Genomic DNA, 19,022 nt, shown 5'->3' with positions numbered 1-19,022 from the left:
CAGGGGATTACTCGTGACTTGGTGCTTGAGGGTCTTTTCTGTTGGGATGACCTGAGGACCATGCAGTAGTAGAGATTGAATTTAGGATACTTGCCTGTAAATCATACCCCCTCCCATTCAGCTATCTCTCCAGCCTCCTTGTTTATTTTTCGGGGGGGGGGGGGTTGGGTCACACCCGGCAGCGCTCAGGAATCACTCCTGGCAGGCTCAGGGGACCCTATGGGATCCCTGGATTCGAACCACTGACCTTCTGCAGGCAAGGCAAACACCTTACCTCCATGCTATCTCTTTGGCCTCCCTTGTTTATTTTTTTTTTCTTTTATACCATTTCCAGCACTACTTCATAGACTATTCTCAGTTCTATGTTTGGGGATCACTCCCAGTGGTGCTCTGGAGATTGGACGGTTCCAGGAATGAATCCATGCTTTCTGCACACTAGCTCTTTGAGCTATCTTCCTAAAACAACTTTAGTTTGTTTTTGTTTTTGTTTTTTCCAAAACTTACGCACTCTATATGCAAGGCATATGTTCTATCACTGAGTTATTCTCCTGCCCAATAGTAAAATAGTTGTTTGCTTTTTGTTTTGGGGCCACACCTGGCGGCGCTCAGGGGTTACTCCTGGCTCTGTGCTCAGAAATCGCTCCTGGCAGGCACCGGGGACCATATGGATGCTGGAATTCAAACCACCATTGGTCCTGGGTTGGCCACTTGCAAGGCAAATAAATGCCCCACTGCTGTGCTATGATATGGTTTTGTGCATGACATTCCTGCATCACATACATGAATATCCACTTCCCTCCACCAATATCCCAGTGTTTCCCTCCCACACACATTCTGTCCCTTATGTATGACAAACCCCCCTTTGGTGAGCTTCTTATTAAAGACCAATTCTCATTTTGTGTTGTCTTTGGGCATTCCTTATAGCAGTCCTACTTTGTTTGTGAGTGTGTGTGTGGTTGTGTTAATCTGGCAATGCTCAGGGCTCACTCCCGGCTCTGCACTCAGAAATCGCTCCTGGTAGGAGCTGGAGAGATAGCATGGAGGTAAGGCGTTTGCCTTTCATGCAGGAGGTCATCGGTTCGAATCCCAGCATCCCATATGGTCCCTCGTGCCTGCCAGGAACAATTTCTGAGCATAGAGCCAGGAGTAACCCCTGAGCACTGCCGGGTGTGACCCAAAAAAACACACAAAAAAAAAGAAATCGCTCCTGGTGATGGGAATGTTGCACTGGTGATGGGTGGTGTTCTTTACATGACTGAAACCCAAACACAATCATGTATGTAATCAAGGTGTTAAAATAAAAAAATAAAAATAAAAATAAAGAAAAAAGAAAGAAATCGCTCCTGGCCAAATAGCATTCTTTTATCTTTTTTTTTTTTTTTTCATTTTTGGGTCTCACCCAGTGGTGTTCAGGGGTGCTACTCCTGGCTCAGCTGCTGTGCTATTGCTATGACCCCTCTAATTTATTTATTTATTTATTTATTTTGGTTTTTGGGTCACACCCGGCGGTGCTCAGGGGTTACTCCTGGCTGTCTGCTCAGAAATAGCTCCTGGCAGGCACAGGGGACCATATGGGACACCGGGATTCGAACCAACCACCTTTGGTCCTGGATTGGCTGCTTGCAAGGCAAATGCCACTGTGCTATCTCTCCGGGTCCTCTATCTGATTTCTTAACCTAATCATCTGTTCTTGGTCATTTGGGTTGTTTCCAGGTTTTGGCTATTGTGAGTAGTATTGTAATAAACACAGGAGTACAGTTTTCTTTTCTGAACAGCGTTTGCATTGAATTACATGGGAGCTAGAGTCCTAGTTTTTTGAGAAGTGACCATACAATTTTCCAAAAAGGCTAAGTCAGTAGATAGTTCCACCAGCACTGTTTTTGTTGTTGTTGTTCTTTGTGATATGTACCTATCTCTGATGTGAGATGATATCTCATTGTTTTGGTTTGCATTTCTCTGATGATTAGTAATGCAAAGCAGTTTTTAAAATGTGCTTTTGGGCCATTTGTATGTCTTTGAGAAATCACTCCTGCCGGGCTCGGGGGACTACTATATGGGTTGCCATTCTAGGCTGACTGCATGCAAGGCAAACACCCTATCCACTGTACTATCGCTCTGGCCCCAACAAAGCCTTTTTATTTTGCTTTGTTGGATTTTGGGCATTACTCAGGGGCTACTCCTGTCTTACTGTTTGAAGGTTGCTCCCAACAGTACTTAGGGATCATGTGGTGCCAAGGATCAAACCCACACTTCCTGCAGGAATGTATGTTCTTTTAGCCTGTTGAGCTAGTAACTCTGGCCCCAGAAGAGTTTTTTCTTTCTTTTTTTTTTTTTAAAGGGCAGGTATACAGTTGACTTAGTTCAGGACCTGTTCTGCTTCTTTGCTCAGAAAGCATTCCTAGCAGTGTACAGGAGACCCTATGTGGTGCCTATGTGGGTTGGTTGTGTGCAAAGCAAGGGCTTTTACCCATTGTACTATGTGTCTGACCCCACAATAGTTTCCTTTAGAGGGAGCCACACCTGTCAGGGTTACTCTTGGCTCTGCACTCAGGAATTACCTGGCAGCCTCAGGAGGCCATATGGCACACTGGGAATGAAACCCGGGTCAGCTGCTTGTAAGGCAAAGCTGCAAGGCAAAGCTTTACTCATTTACTATTGCTCCAGACCACCACAGTAGATTTCCTTCCTTCCTTCCTTCCTTCCTTCCTTCCTTCCTTCCTTCCTTCCTTCCTTCCTTCCTTCCTTCCTTCCTTCCTTCCTTCCTTCCTTCCTTCCTCCTTCCTTCCTTCCTTCTTTTTTTTCTTAGGGTTAGGTATTTCTTTTCTTTTCAGCCACACCTGGTGGCACTTAGGCATCACTTCTGGATCTGTGCTCAAATTACTCCTGGCATGCTTGGGGAACCATATGAGATGCTTGGACACATGCAAGTCAAATGCCTTACCTGATATGTGTCACTCTGGTCTGGTGGCCCCCCAAAATAATTTTCTTTTCTGTTTGTTTTTGGGCCACACGTGGCGTGCTCAGGGGTTACTTCTGGCTCTGTGCTCAGAAATTGCTTGTGGGGATTTAGGGGACCATATGGAGTGCCAGGGATCAAACCCAGTTCTGTCCTGGGTTGTCTGCATGCCAAGCAAATGCCCTACTCTGTGCTATTGCTCCAGCCCCCACAATAGTTTTCTTAATATCATCACAGGTTGTCAATTCTTTTCATTCACTTCACTTTTCTGATCTTATAGGAAAAATTCTCTTAAGAAATGGATGTGATATCTTCAGAGACCAGTGAAGAAAAGTAAGTTCATACAACTAAAAATATTTAAATTGCTTATTAGAGAAAGATGCTATTGCAATTAGTATTAACTTCTGCAATGTTTATTTTTCAAAATTTTATTTTTATTGATTTGCTACTTGTAGAATATTATAATTACTTGTAGAATATGTAGAATTTCAGGGATTTAGAGTTTATGTTTACATATATGAAATATTCACCATCTACCACCAAAGTTCCAGTGCCATTCAACTACGGAAAAGGTATTTTACTCATTCCCCCTATTCCTCTCATCTTTTTTTTTTTTTTTTTTTTTTTTGGTTTTTGGGCCACACCCGGTTGATGCTCAGGTGTTACTCCTGGCTATGTGCTCAGAAATTGCCCCTGGCTTGGGGGGGACCATATGGGACGCCGGGGGATCGAACCACGGTCCTTCCTTGGCTAGCGCTTGCAAGGCAGACACCTTACCTCCAGCGCCACCTACCCGGCCCCTATTCCTCTCATCTTTCCCTCAGATAACTACCATAGTTTTCGCCAAATCTAAGTAAGAATTGGGTTTTTTGTTTATTTTTAAGTTTTTGGGCCATATCCAGTGATGCTTACCAGGTTACCCGACTCTGCTCTAAGGTATTACTCCTGGTGGTGCTTGGGTTTGAACCCTGGTCAAATATGTGTAAGGCAAGTACCTTAACCTCTCTCACATTTTTTTTTTTTACCAGTTTTTGTTTTCCAGTTAATTCGCCTTATTCTATTCCATGTATAAGCAAAACCATCTGATAATTGTCATTTTGCTTGATTATTTCAGTTAGCAAATTCACCAGATGTGTTCAGTTCTGTCCTAAAGGCATGCTTTCAGTTTTTTTTTTCTGTCTGGTGCCAGAATCCATCCATCCATCCTCCTTCCCTCCCTCCCTCCCTCCCCTTCCTCCCCTCCCTCCCTCCCTCCCTCCCTTCCTTCCTTCCTGGCAGAATTCTAACCCAGCACCTTACAAATGTGATCTATGTTCCACAGAGCCATTTTCCTGATTCTCATCTTTAAGCTGTCTATCTTCTGTCTGTCTATTACTACTTTGTCATGGGAGCCACATTTGACAGTGGGTCACCAGTTACACAGGAGACCCTAGGAATTATCCAACAGTTCTTTCCCAACCAGGCTAACAGTTCATTGCAAGGGCCTGAGTATGTGATACAACTGAGCCCTACAATGCCTGGATTACCTAAATCATCCTAGAATGCTGGGTGTCCTCCAGGTCTACACCTAGTGGTAGCAGTGCTTCAGGGCCTTCGGAACTGTACGTGGCAATTTTTTTGTTTGTTTGTTTGGGTATTTTTGGGGACCACACCCGGTGACGCTCAGGGGTTATTTCTGGCTATGCACCAGAAATCGCTCCAGGTTTGGGGGACCATATGGGACTTTGGAGATTGAACCAACATTCGTCCTGGGTCAGTCGCGTGCAAGACAAATATCCTATCATTGCGCTATCGCTCCGGCCCCTGTACCTGGCAATTGTGCTTTAACCGTTGTATTATCTTTCCAGTCCTATGACAATTTCTATATCAAGTCATTTTGTTAGTGAGCATTTAAGGTGATTTCATGTTTTGTTTTGTGTACCACACCTGGCAGTGCTCAGGGGTTATTTCTGGCTCTGCACTCAGAAATCACTCCTTGCAGGCTTGAGGTACTATATAGGATGGAAGGGATTAAACCTGGGTTGGTTGAGTGCAAGGAAAACACACTATTGCTCTTCCTGTGTTTTGAAAACAGTATTTTTGTGTTTGATTAGTTGGTTGTTTTTATTTTTTTATTTTGTTGGGTTTTTTTATTTTATAATTTATTTTATTAATATCTTTATTTAAACACCTTGATTACAAATATGATTGTAGTTGGGTTTCAGTCATGTAAAGAACACCCCCCTTCACCAGTGCAACATTCCCATCACCAATGTCCCAAATCTATCTCCTCCCCGGTTGTTCTTTTTTGGGGGAGAGGGGTAACACATGACTATACTCATGTTTACTTCAGGAATCACTTCAGGCAGGCTCAGGAACCATATAGGAAGCTGGGATCAAATTCATGTTGGCTGTTACGCAAGACAATCACCTTACCCACACTGTACTGTCTCTGAGGCCTGATAACAGTATTTTTAAGAATTTACTTATTTGACCGAGAGATAGCATGGAGGTTGGGTGTTTGCCTTGCATGCAGAAGGACAGTGGTTTGAATCCCAGCGTTCCATATGGTCCCCTGAGCCTGCCAGGAGCTATTGCTGAGTGTAGAGCCAGGAGTAAACCCTGAATGCTGCCGGGTGCAACCCAAAAACCAAAAAAAAAATTTTTTTTTTTACTTACTTAGTTTTGGGGTTTCTAGATCAGACCAAGTGGTGCTGGAAGACACTCCCAAGTACTCTGCTCTTAATTGCTGTTAATGCTCTTAGGACCATTCCATGCTTCTATCGACACTTGTATGGCATCAATCACATGTGTGACAAATGCCTAAATCTGTACTATGTATTTTATTGAAATTTTAATTGAATCACAGTAAATTAGAGAGTTACAATGTACTCATTGTTAAGTTTTAGGCATGCAGTGTTAATCCTTTCAATTCCTGAGTAGGGTATATATCTCCATTTCCTGTGTCCTCTTTTTTTGTTTTGTTTTGTTTATTTTGTTTTGTTTTTGTTTTGGGCCACATCCAGCGGCACTCAGGGGGTAACCTGGCTCTGTGCTCAGAAATGATCCCTGGCATGCTCGGGGGACCATAGGGGATGTCGGGAATCAACCCAGGTCCGTCCTGGGTCGGCTGAGTGAGTGCAAGGCAAACACCCTATGGCTGTGCTATCTCTCCAGCCCCCCTCTTTTATTTTTTTTCCCCTCACCCCCCTCTTTTATATCTTGAAGCTGTTTTGTAGTTTACTTTGTATAGGCCTTTCACCTTTTTAATTAAGTTGATTCCGAGGTACTTGATTTTGTTTTTTGTTTTTTGGGTCACACCCGGCAACGCTCAGGGGTTCCTCCTGGCTCTAGGCTCAGAAATCGCCCCTGGCAGGCTCTAAGGAGGGGCCATCTGGGATGCTGGGATTTGAACCACTGTTCTTCTGCATGCAAGGCCAACGCCCTATTCCCGTGCTATCTCTCTGGTCCCTTCCACTGTTTTTTTGCTTTTGTTTTTGTTTTTGTTTTTGGCTCACACCCGGCTGCGCTCAGGGGTTCCTCCTGGCTCTATGCTCAGAAATCACTCCTGGCAGGCTCGGGGGCCATATGGGATGCTGGGATTTGAACCATAGTCCTTCTGCATGAAAGGCAAATGCCTTACCTCCATGTTATCTCTTCGGCCCCGGTACTTGACTTTTTGAGGTTAGACCCCACTGTCCACTTCCACCAGTATCTGCAGTTTCTCTCCAGCCTCCCAGCCTGTCTCTGTGGCAGGCACTTTCCCCCTCTACCATTGTACAAACCCATACCCAGTGGCAAGTTCTCCTGCTATAGGTTTCTATTGCCTTTGAGGCTTTGCTATTTCCCTATGAAGTTTCTTTATATAATTCTTTTTTTTTTTTTTTTTTTTTTTTTTTTGTGGTTTTTGGGTCACACCCGGCAGTGCTCAGGGGTTACTCCTGGCTCCATGCTCAGAAATTGCTCCTGGCAGGCACGGGGGACCATATGGGACGCTGGGATTCGAACCGATGACCTCTTGCATGAAAGGCAAACGCCGTACCTCCATGCTATCTCTCCAGTCCCTCTTTATATAATTCTTTAAGGTAATCACCATAAGCACATACCCTGTTTTAACATCCAGAGCACATGCACCCTGCTTTCCCAAATCCTCTTACCCTGTCCTCCCTAAACACAAGCATACACCCTTTTTAAATCCTCTCTCACATCCTACCTGATTGGCTGACACAGAATGCACACCCTACTTTCCTCTAAAATAAATATTCATTTCCCACCTATGATAAGTGGAGTTACTCTCCTGAAGTGGCTGGTGGATGTTCTTTATGAGTACTAAGCTGGGATCCGACCTCACTGTTGACTTCTACATCTTGGGATCTGACTTCACCAGCGTCATTTACAATGTACCACATTTGAAAGAGATCATTCTGTGTCTCTCCCTCCTTTTCCCTCTGAATAACTCAACTCAACATAAAAAATAACTCAACTCAACATAAAACTCTCCAGATCTATTTATATAGCAGCAAATTGTGTGATTTTATCTTTTCTTACGACCACATAGCATAGTATTCTGTCTTTTTTTTTTTTTTTAGTATTCCGTCTTGTTTATATAGTATAGCTTCTTTTTTATTTTGTTTTATTTTGTTTTGGGGCCACACCTGGAGGCGCTCAGAGGTTACTCCTGCTCTGTACTCAGAAATCTCTCCTGGCAGGCTCGGGGGACCATATGGGATGCTGGGAATAGAACATAGGTCCATCCCAGGTAGGCTGCATACAAGGTAAAAGCACTATCGCTGTGCTATCTCTCCGGCCCCAGTAGTAGAGCTTCTTTATCCAGTCTTCTGTTCTTGGTTTTTTGTTTTTTGTTTTTTTTTCCCCCAGATTTTAGCTATTGTGAAAAGTCCTGGAATGAACATAGTGCAGATGTCTTTTTTTTTACATTGTACATTTGGCCCTTGAGGTATTATTCTCAGGAGTGGATTTGCTAGGTTCTATGGAAGCTCAATTGCTAGTTATTGGTTTTTTAGGGGGGGGTCCCCTACACCTGATGATATTCAGAATTTATAACTGGTTCTGCACTCGGGAATCATTCTTGAGGACCATACGGGATGCTGGAGATTGAATCCAGGTCAATCACATGCAAGGGAAGTACCTTACCTGCTCGCTGTACTATCTCTCTGGTCCCCTTAGTTATTAGTTATTTGAGGCTTGTCCATTTTGACTTCAAAAAATGCTGGAACGGGGGTGAAATGGTAGCACAGAGGGTAGGATGTTTGTCTTGCACGTGGCTAACTAGGGTTTGATCCCTGCTATCCCATATGGTCCTCCGAGCGCTGTCAGGAGTGATCCCTGACTACAGAGCCAGAAGTAAACCCCAAGCACTGCTGTATATGGCCCAAAACAATAACAAAAACAACAAAAATGCTGGACAAGTCAATATTTTCACCAGCAATCTTGTCAATACTGGTTGTTACAATATATGTTTGAAAATACTGACTTCCTGGGGGCCGGGCGGTGGCGCTAAAGGTAAGGTGCCTGCCTTGCCTGCGCTAGCCTTGGACGGACCGCGGTTCGATCCCCCGGTGTCCCATATGTCCCCCAAGCCAGGAGCAACTTCTGAGCACATAGCCAGGAGTAACCCCTGAGCGTTACCAGGTGTGGCCCAAAAAAAAAAAAAAAAAAAAAAAGAAAAAAAAAAGAAAATACTGACTTCCTAAATGTGAATTGTAGACTTACATTATGTATTTTGCTACTTGGAAGGGATATTAAGTGTTAAGTGAGAATAATGTTAATTTAAAAGCAAGTAAAATGCTTCATGATGTTGGCTATTGAAATTAAATCTTTTCCAATGTGTATACAAATTGTTTTTCCTCTTTCAGTGGCAATAGAGAGAGACATGTAAGAACACGACGTTCCTCAGTAAGAAACTCTTTTTTAAAAGTACTTCTCTCCCTTTTGTTGTTGATATTGTTATGATGACTGGGAGTTGTGCATATGCTTGGCAGTGGCAATTGCCTGGGATCACATATCAGGCTGAGATGCTTGCTCACTAACCATAGTGCTCACCAAGGTTTAGTTGCAGTGCTCTCGGAGAGCACTATTAAATGAGACATACAAGTTATAGTTATACTTCAGGAGTTGCTGTAGTGTTTGATAGTGGTAGCACATTGAGGCCAGGAAGCTTAGGAAGCTCATAGATCTAAGTATCACTTCAGTTAATACTTTTGTTTGTTTTGGGCTTTGGACCACACCTATGGGTTATGGGTTACTCCTGGCTCTGCACTTAGAAATAACTCCTGGGGGCCGGAGCAGTACCAGCGTGTTTGCCTTGCACGCGGCTGACCCAGGATGGACCTCGGTTCAATCCCCAGTGCCCCATATGGTTCACCAAGCCAGGTACACGAGGTGGACAATTATGAAATATGAAATAATTGAGACCACACAAAATGCATTGTATGGGGATCCATGTCTATGAGACAAGAGACAATTCAGCCGGTGACATTTTAAGCACAACTCTGGTATGCAAGGTAATTTCAGGGAAAACAAAGGACAGAGGATCCTTAGGAGGGACAACACAATGGTACAGACCCTAGAATCTACATATCAAATAACTGCCCTGTGTAGGTGCTATTTCTCCAGCCCCCTGCTAGAGATAAGGTGAAACATAAGCTGGAGATGTTTTTTTGGGTTAGCAAAAAACAGGTTTTTCAAGAAACAGGAGGAGAGAAGCAGGTTCTGGAAGAAATGTTTTTTTCAGTGGCCGGAAAGTGGATTTTTGGGGGGACGGAAATTATTGGTTACTACCATGGAGCTAGACTCAGAAAAACAAGCTGCTCGTGCCAGGTTATACTCGAAGAGTTACAAATAAACTAGCCAGCGGGGAGCTTTTGGCGGGCTTTCTTTGATACTGAAATTTCTTAGTGACTGCAGAATAGCTAAGGTCGAATTTCTGTAGTAGAAAAGGAGACAAAATCAAATAAAAGGATAAGAGAAAATGTAATGTCACAGCCATGTCAGAAATATAGCTAGTAATCTACGCAAGGGTCAATGATTGACTTCTCCAATGGGCCTTCTGGCAGATATTTCTTGGGAGGAAAATTAGGCACTGCACCAGGAAAGCCAAAAGCCATGTCTGGTGCGTGCTTCCCTAATAAATGGAGACATGCATGCTGCATGCCTCTACAATACTTGAATTTTTTTTTTTTAATTATTTTTGTGAGGCCAGGCCTAGCTGTGTTTTGGCCTGCTCTCTGCTTGCTGCATAGGCGTTATTCCTGGTAGAGCTCTTGGGAACTTTCAGTTTTACCTACTCTACTATCTCTTCACTCCCATAGATGGCAAATATTTAAACTAGTCATAGGACATAACACTGAACAGTATTGTATCAATTGGAAGAGTTATAGAGATTCTCTATATTTTATCATCTGTGCTATACTCAGTATACTTTAATGTTGTTATTAATATGAATTATTATTGAATAATTCTGTTATGTCTAGATTTTGAAACCCCCAAGGAGCCCTCTTCAGGATCTCAAAAATGGAAGTGAAAGAATTCAGGTAACTTTAGAGTTCATATGCTTTATAGAGGACTTTTTTTGTTTTTTGTTTTGGGTTCACACCCGGTAGCGCTCGGGTTACTCCTGGCATTATGCTCAGAAATTGCCCCTGGCAGGCACGGGGGACCACATGGGATGCCGGGATTTGAACCACCATCCTTCTGCATGAAAAGCCTTACCTCCATGCTATCTCTCTGGCCCTGACCTTCTTGTCTTTTGTCTTTGGTAGCTATGTTACTAAAAATGTTTGCTGCAATTGAGTAATAAAGGAAAATAAAACAAGTGTAATGAAAAGATGTTCAACCTAACTTACAATTAGTGAAATGTAGTTCAAAACCAAAGTGATATATCACCATATAAGATTAAGATTACTTAAACAAAAAAAAATGGGGCTGGTTGGGTGAGAAAGAAGTGGTAGGGCATTTGCCTTGCACGAAGCCGACTCAGGACAGACAGTGCTTCGAATCCTGGCATCCCATATGGTCCCCTGAGACTTCTGAAATCCCTAGCGATTTCTTTTGTTTGTTTGGTTTTGTTTTTTGGGTCGCTCCTGGCAGAGTTGGGAGACCATACGTGATGCCAGGATTCGAACTGGGGTCTGTCCTGTGTTGGCTGCGTGCATGGCAGACGCCTTACTGCTGTGCTATCGCTCTGTAGTAGTGATTTCTGAGCGCAAAGTCAGGAGTAGCCCCTGAGCGCCGCTGGGTATGACCCCACACACAAAAAAGGGGGGGGGGCAGAGTGCTAGCACAGCGGAAGGACGTTTGCCTTGCATATGGCCAGTCTGAGACAGAACTGGGTTCAATTCCCGGCATCCCATATGGTTCCCCGAGCCTGCCAGGAGTAACCCATGAGTGCCGCCGGGTGTGGTCCAAAAAACAAAAAAATAACCATTTGGCAAGGATGTGCAAAAACCTGAACCCTTAAGTACTGTTGGTAAGAATGTAAAATGATGGGCCCAGAGAGATAGCACAGCAGCATTTGCCTTGCAAGCAGCCGATCCAGACCAAAGGTGGTTGGTTCAAATCCCGGTGTCCCATATGGTCCCCCGTGCCTGCCAGGAGCTATTTCTGAGCAGACAGCCAGGAGTAACCCCTGAGCACTGCCAGCTGTGGCCCAAAAACCCAAAAAAAAAAAAAAGTAAAATGATATAATTGCTATAGATAAGAGTATGATAGTTCCTGAAAAAGGAAAAAACAATATCTGATCAATTACTACTTCTGGATCTAGAAGCAGGCTATCCTTCCAACCCTCATCCCAGTTCCAGGTATTGAATCCACACATGGCTACGAGTATTCTACTGCAGTACTACATCCATGGCCCAAAAGCAGGGTTTGAAGAGAACATGGTCTCCTAGTAGCATTATTCACAGTAACTAAAATGTAGAAGCAACTCTGTTGATTGGCAGATGGTGGTATGGGGCCTGAGACATAGCATGGAGGTAAAGCATTTGCCTTCCATGCAGAAGGACGGTGGTTCGAACCCAGGCATTCCATATGGTCTCCTGTGCCTGCCAGGGTCGACTTCTGAGCATAGAGCCAGGAGTGAGCCCTGAGCGCTGCTGGGTGTGACCCAAAAACAAAATACACTAAAGGAATATTATTTAGCCTTTAAAAATAAAGAAACTCTTAGAACTGGAACAATAGTACAATGGGTAGGGTGTTTGCCTTGCACATGGTGAACCAGGGTTTGGTGCCCATCACCCCATATAGTCCTCCAAGCTCCACCAGGAGTGATTTCTGAGCTATCTCTCCAGCCCTATATCTTTTAATTTTTATTAAAATTGTTATTTTACCACGGCTAAGTGTTTTAATTTGGATGCTTTGTACATGGCGATCCTGACCCAGTTTTGAGCCTTTGCACTACATTTAGTCCTCTGAGTACTGCCAGATTTGACCATCCTCACAAAAAACTGAAAAGTGGGGCTGGAGTGATAGCACAGCAGTAAGTTATTTGCCTTGCATGCGACCAACACAGGACAGACCCTGGTTCAAATCCCGGCATCCCATATGGTTCCCCCAAGCCTGCCAGGGGCGATTTCTGAGCACAGAGCCAGGAGTAACTCCTGAGTCCCGTCGGGTGGGACCAAACACAAAACAAAAACTGAAAAGTTTAATTTTATATTTTGGAGAAGGGCAGCACACCTGGCTATGCTCAGGGATTACTCTTGACTCTGTGCTCAGAGATCACTCCTGTCAGCCTCAGGGGACAATATGGAGTTGCAGGAATCACACTGGGATTAGTCACATGCAAAGTAAGTGCCCTACATACTGTACTATTCCCCCGACCCCAAGAAAGTTTTAAGGGAGGAGAGTAAAGTTATAACAAGCAAAATATTTGTTCCTATTTTTGTTATTTTGATTAGAAAAAGACTATAAGAGTGAGAAAAGGTAAGTTAAACAGAAAAGTAATGTTTATGCTGTATGATTGATTATTCTCACCTTAAAAATAAAGTTTATTGAGTACACTGTTCCTTTTTTTTAGTTTGTTTTTATGGAACCATACCCAGAAGTGCTCAGAATTAGGAATTATTCCTTGTGCTTGAAGATTTATATGGGATGTCAGGGATAAAACTCAGGTAGGGGGTCAGAGAGATAGCATGGAGGTAAGGCATTTGACTTGCATGCAGAAGGATGGTGGTTCAAATCCCAGTATCCCATATGGTCCCCTGAGCGATGCCAGATGTGACCCAAAAACCAAAACAAAACAAAACAAAAAAACCCAGGTAGGGCATTTGCCTTGTTGTACTATTTCCCCTAGTACAGTGTTTCTTAAGTGGATACAATTGGTGTATTAGAGAATCAAATGAAATAAGAATAATAATTCCAGGAACTGTATGATTCTTGTCTTGCATTTGGCTGACCAGAGTTCAATCCCCAGCATCTTATATATCAGTCCCTCAGTACTGCCTGGAGTGATTCCTGAGCACAGAGCTAGGAGTAACCAACCCCTGAGCATTGTTGGGTGTGGCTCAAAAATGGTCAAAAGAAAAAAAATATTTTCAGTATTTTTGAGACCAATTCACAATAGTTCTATAAGAATTATATTACCAAAAAAAAAAAAAAAAGAATTATATTAACCTATTTTTTTGTCCTTAGGAATCCCATACTTGCAGAAATAAGAAAAACTCTCGCCGAGTCAGCTTTGCAGATACTATAAAGTAAGTTGGAAGACAATAAATAAAATGTTGAATAAGTAAAGCTTAATTGGTATATCAAAACATTTATTGGGGACTGTGGAGTTGGCCCAAAGGACCAAAGTGTAAGCTTCATATGTTAGAGACACATGTTCTATCCTGGATACTGCATGGTCTTCTGAGCACCAAGCTAGAAATAACCTTTGAGCATCACGGAGTGTGAGCCAAAATATATTTATTGATAGTATTAATTCAGTGATCTGTGTGTTCACCAGATAAGTGCTAGAAAATTGTTACTTAAAAATGTGGTTTTTGGGGCTGGAGTGATAGTACAGCAATAGGGTATTGTTTGCCTTGCATGTAGTTGACCTGGGAAAGATTACTAGGAGAGATTTCTCTTTTACTTTGTTTTGTTTTTGGGTTATACTGGTGGCGCTAAGGGGTTGCCCCGGCTCTATGCACAGAAATAACTCTGGGCATGCTCTGAGGACCATAAGGAATGCCAGGAATCGAATCAGACTCCGTCTAGGGTTAGCTGTGCAACGCAAAAAAGCTGTGCTATAATTTCGGTCGCTTTTCTTTTCTTTGTTTTGGAGAGATTTCTGAGTGCAGAGCCAGGAGTAACCCCTGAGCGGTGCTGGATGTGGCCAAAAGAAAAAAAGCTTGGTTTTTAAGTTTGTTCTTTTTTTCTTTTAAGTCACTTCAGCAGTTATTCATGACTATACTTCAGAATCACTCTTGCCAGTTTTCAGGGGACTATGTGGGATTTTTTGTTTTGTTTTGTTTTTTTGTTTTTTGTTTTTGGGCCACACCCGGCAGTGCTCAGGGGTTACTCCTGGCTGGCTGCTCAGAAATAGCTCCTGGCAGGCACGGGGGACCATATGGGGCACCGGGATTCAAACCAACCACCTTTGGTCCTAGATCGGCTGCTTGCAAGGCAAACGCCGCTGTGCTATCTCTCCAGGCCCCTATGTGGGATATTGAACTTAATCATCCACAAACAAAACAAGCGTCTTACCAACAATACTATCTCTTCTGCCTAGTTATTTAAAAGCTTATTATGCTTAACAGAGAAATATTAAAATCATTCCTTCTAAAACTATGATTTTCCTCTGTTACTTAAAATTGTAAATGAGGTAGGGCTGGAGAGATAGTACAATGGATAAGGCACTTGGCTTGCATAAATCCAATTCTATTTAAGCATTTGATTCCCCAATGACTGCAGGAGTAATCCCTGAGCACAAAGCCATGAGTGGGCTCTGGGCACAGCCAGGTGTGGCCCCAGAAAACAAAGAATAAAATAAACCAAAATTATAAAAGAGGGATCAAAGAGAGTACAGCTGATGGGACACTTGTTTTGAATGCAGATGATCCTGCCTGGTTTGGTTTCCAGAACTCCATATAGTCTCCACACCCCACCAGGAGTGATTCCTAAGTGCAGATCCAAGACTAAGCCCTGGGTAATGCCATGTGTGACCTAAAAACCAAACAAACAAATAGAGAACAATCTAGGATATCAGGTGAAGTAATTCAGTGATTATAATTAGAAGCAGGGGACAAAATTAGGGGCTGGATTGATAGTATAGTGTACCCGGGTATTAGTGGCCAATCCCAGTTCAATTGCCAGCACCCCATATAGTACCTTAGTCAACCAGGAGTGACCCCTGAGGACAAAGCCAGAAATAAGCACTGAACACATCACCAGGTGTAGTACACACACACACAAAAAAAAGAAACTAAAAACAGAAAAAAAAATCTTCAAAATATTTGGGATACCAGATGTGTAACTCTTATGGACTGGAGTACATGCTTTTTGTGCACAGAAAGCCTGGATTTGATCTTCAGCATTGTAGTCCTTTGAGCACTTCCAGGAATATATATATAAAAAGTAAATGAGGGGCCAGAGCGGTGGCGCAAGGCATGCGCTAGCCTAGGATGGACCATGGTTCAGTCCTCGGGCATCCCATATGGTCCCCCAAACCAAGAGTGATTTCTGAGCGCATAGCCAAAAGTAACCCCTGAGCATCACCGAATGTGGCCCAAAAGCCAAAAAAAAAAATGTCTTAGGGGTCAGAGAGATAGCACAGCAGTAGGATGTTTACCTTGCATGCAGCTGACCCTGGACGGACCTGGAAAAAAAAAAAGACATAATGTCTTTATATAATGTGAATGTGTTAAATTATAAATGTAAATTTAATAAAACAAAGAATAAAACATTATTGAATAGGATTTTTTTTTGGTTTTTGGGCCACATTCAGCGGTGCTCAGGAGTTACTCCTGGCTCTGCACTCAGAAATCTCCCCTGGAGGTAAAGGAGGGAGATTGTGGGTTGCATTCGGGGTACAGAGATGGAGGGAGGACAGCACTGGTGGTGAGAATGCCCCTTGTTCATTGTCACTATTGCCTTAAATATTACTGAAAGATTTGTGATTCACTTTGACCACGATAAAAATTAAAAAAAAAAAAGGAAGAATCTCTTCTGGAAGGCTTGGGAACTGTATGGGATGCTGGGGGTTGAACCCAGGTCCTTCTGGGTCTGCTGCGTGTAAGGCAAACGCCTTACCACTGTGCTCAATAGCTCGAGCCCTCAACATTATTGAATCGTTAAGAAAAAATAGTACAAATGAACACATACCAAATTTCTATGGCTAAGTTGTATTTTATTCTGTACATCTTTATTAAATCATTTGTTGGAGAACACTTAGCAACCTAAGTGTTTCCATATATTAGCTATTGTGAATAATACTGCAGCAAATATAGTTATGAAAATTAGTGTGTTTGTATCTTTAGATAAGTATCCTTAATTGGAATTACTGATTCTAGCTCTTTTTATGGGGGGCGGCATGGTATTTACTCAGTTGCTAGTCAAGTGTAGCACTTCCAGTTTGAGAGCTATTCGAGGTACTCAGGAGTTATTCTTGGCCATGCTTAATGTACCATGTGGTGACATGGATGGAACTCAGGCATCTGGCAAGGAGAATTTGTATTTTAGTCTTTAAAGCTATCTTGCCATCCATATATATTATAGTATTTTGTTTGTTTGTTTTTTGGGGGGGCCACACCTGGCAGTGATCAGGGGTTACTTCTGGCTTTGCATTCAGAAATTGCTCTCAACAGGCTTGGGGAACCATGTGGGATGCCCGAATCAAACTCGGGTCTGTCCCAGGTTGGCCGCATGCAAGGTAAACACCATACCCTTTATTTATAAAATTTTCTTTTAGAAATCATTGTTTTCGTTTTAGGGCCATACCCAGGCTCAGGGACTGCTTTTGGCTTTGTACTTAGGGATGACCCTGGGCCCGGAGAGATAGCACAGCGGCGTTTGCCTTGCAAGCAGCCAGTCCAGGACCTAAGGTGGTTGGTTCAAATCCCGGTGTCCCATATGGTCCCCCGTGCCTGCCAGGAGCTATTTCTGAGCAGACAGCCAGGAGTAACCCCTGAGCACCGCCGGGTGTGACCCAAAAAAACAAAAACAAACAAACAAAAAAGGAATGACCCTGGCAGTACTTGGGAACCATATGCCATGCTGGAAATCTAACAAGAAGTCCCTTATATTAGGCAAGTGTCATACCTCCCTGACACTGTTTTTCCAACCCCCATTTGTTTTATTCTTATTCTTTTTTAGGGGTGGGGTTGGGTTACACCCGGCTTTGCTCAGGGGTTACTCCTAGCTCTATACTCAGAAATCACTCCTGGCAGGCTCAGGGGACTGTATGGGATGCCGAGATTCGAACCACCAACCTTCTGCATGCAAGGCCAACACCTTACTTCCATGCTATTTCTCCGGCCCATTTGTTTTATTCTTTTGAGGAACTTTAAGTTTGCTTTCCATACTGGCAGCATCAAATTACATTTACACTAAAATACATGAAGATTCTCCCTCCTCCTTTCTTCCTTTCCTTCCTTCCTATAATGGCATATATTAATTTAGGGGTGTTGTTGTTTGGGTTTTTTTTGATTTTGGTTTTTTGTTTGTTTGTTTGTTTGTTCACACCCGGCAGCACTCAGGCTATTCCTGGCTCTCCTGGCTCAGAAATTGCTCCTGGCAGGCTTGGGGGACCATATGGGATGCCAAGATTCGAACCACCGTCTTTCTGCATGAAAGGCAAATGCCTTACCTCCATGCTCTCTCTCTAGCCCCAGATTTGTAGTATCTTAATGATTTTCTTTTGTTTTGGGCCACACCCAGTGGTGCCAGGGGTTAGGGTAACTGCTCAGAAATAGCTCCTGGCAGGCATGGGGGGACAGGACGGGATGACGACGACCATAAGAGACACTGGGATTTGAACCAACCACCTTAGGTCCTGGATCGGCTGCTTGCAAGGCAACAACGCAGTGCTATCTCTCCAGCCTCTATCTTTATGATTTTCAATATCTTTTAGGGACTTAAATTGAATCCCTCCTACTCGGGATTCCAAACTTTGAGCTCACCAATTTATTTCACACCTTGGAAAGAGATTCAGCTTTAGATAACCCCAGGCATTTTAACTCCTGCAGCTCAAAATGAATTGGATTTTTTCATGGACCACTCCAAAAGTCCAATCAAGTTCACACCTGGGGATAAAGTTTGGCAGCTGGTCTTTACAACCCCCTAGCCCACCTCTACTGTATTAGCTACAATTATCAGGGCCATTAGAATGGATCTATTTATACTATAAACAACCTTACACATTTGTGCCTTACGTTAATTGTTGCTCTGATAATTAAAGCAAAGCTCAGAGTGATTTCTTTTTCTGGTTTTTTTTTTTTGGGGGGGGGGGGGCACACCTTTTCAATGCTCAGTGGTTACTCCTAGCTATGCACTCAGAAATCACCCCTGGCTTGGGCAGACCACATAGGACACCAAGGGATTGAACTGCAGTCTGTCCTAGGCTACTGCTTGCAAGGCAGACGCCTTACCCCTTAGTGCCACCTCTCTGGCTCCAGAGTGATTTCTTCATTCTTTTTCTTTTTTTTTTTTGTTTTGTTTTGTTTTGTTTTTTTGTTTTTGGTTTGGTATTTGGGTCACACCCGGCAGCACTCTACATTCAGAAATCGCTACCGGCAGGCTTGGGGGACCATATGGGATGCTGGGATTCGAACCGCCATCTTTCTGCATGAAAGGCAAATGCCCTACCTCCATGCTATCTCTCCCGCCCAAAGATTTAATTATTTTTAATGAAGATAGTTTTGATTGAAATTACTTAGAAAGACATGAGGAGGGTCCTGAGAGATAGCATGGAGGTAAGGCATTTGCCTTTCATGCAGAAGGACATCCCATATGGTTTCCTGTGCTTGCCAGGGGCAATTTCTAAGCTTAGAGCCAGGAGTAACTCCTGAGCACTTCCAGGTGTGACCCAAAAACAAAAACAAAAGCAAAAAAAAGAAGACACGAGGAGAAAGAAAGAGGAGGTATATGT

General features: G+C 43.2%; 1 protein-coding gene across 1 annotated transcript in view; it reads left to right on the top strand.

Annotated features, from left to right (window-relative positions):
- The first annotated feature begins 16,466 nt into the window (after positions 1-16,466).
- KNL1 (kinetochore scaffold 1) overlaps positions 16,467-19,022 on the top strand; it is a 66,439-nt gene continuing 63,883 nt past the window's right edge. Inside the window, 1 exon segment of the mRNA XM_049781716.1 lies at positions 16,467-16,606. Coding sequence (XP_049637673.1) covers positions 16,467-16,606 — 140 coding nt within the window.

This window comes from Suncus etruscus, chromosome 10 (assembly GCF_024139225.1).
Source record: "Suncus etruscus isolate mSunEtr1 chromosome 10, mSunEtr1.pri.cur, whole genome shotgun sequence".
Lineage (NCBI taxonomy): Eukaryota > Metazoa > Chordata > Mammalia > Eulipotyphla > Soricidae > Suncus > Suncus etruscus.
This window is presented reverse-complemented; position numbering and strand designations above follow the sequence as displayed.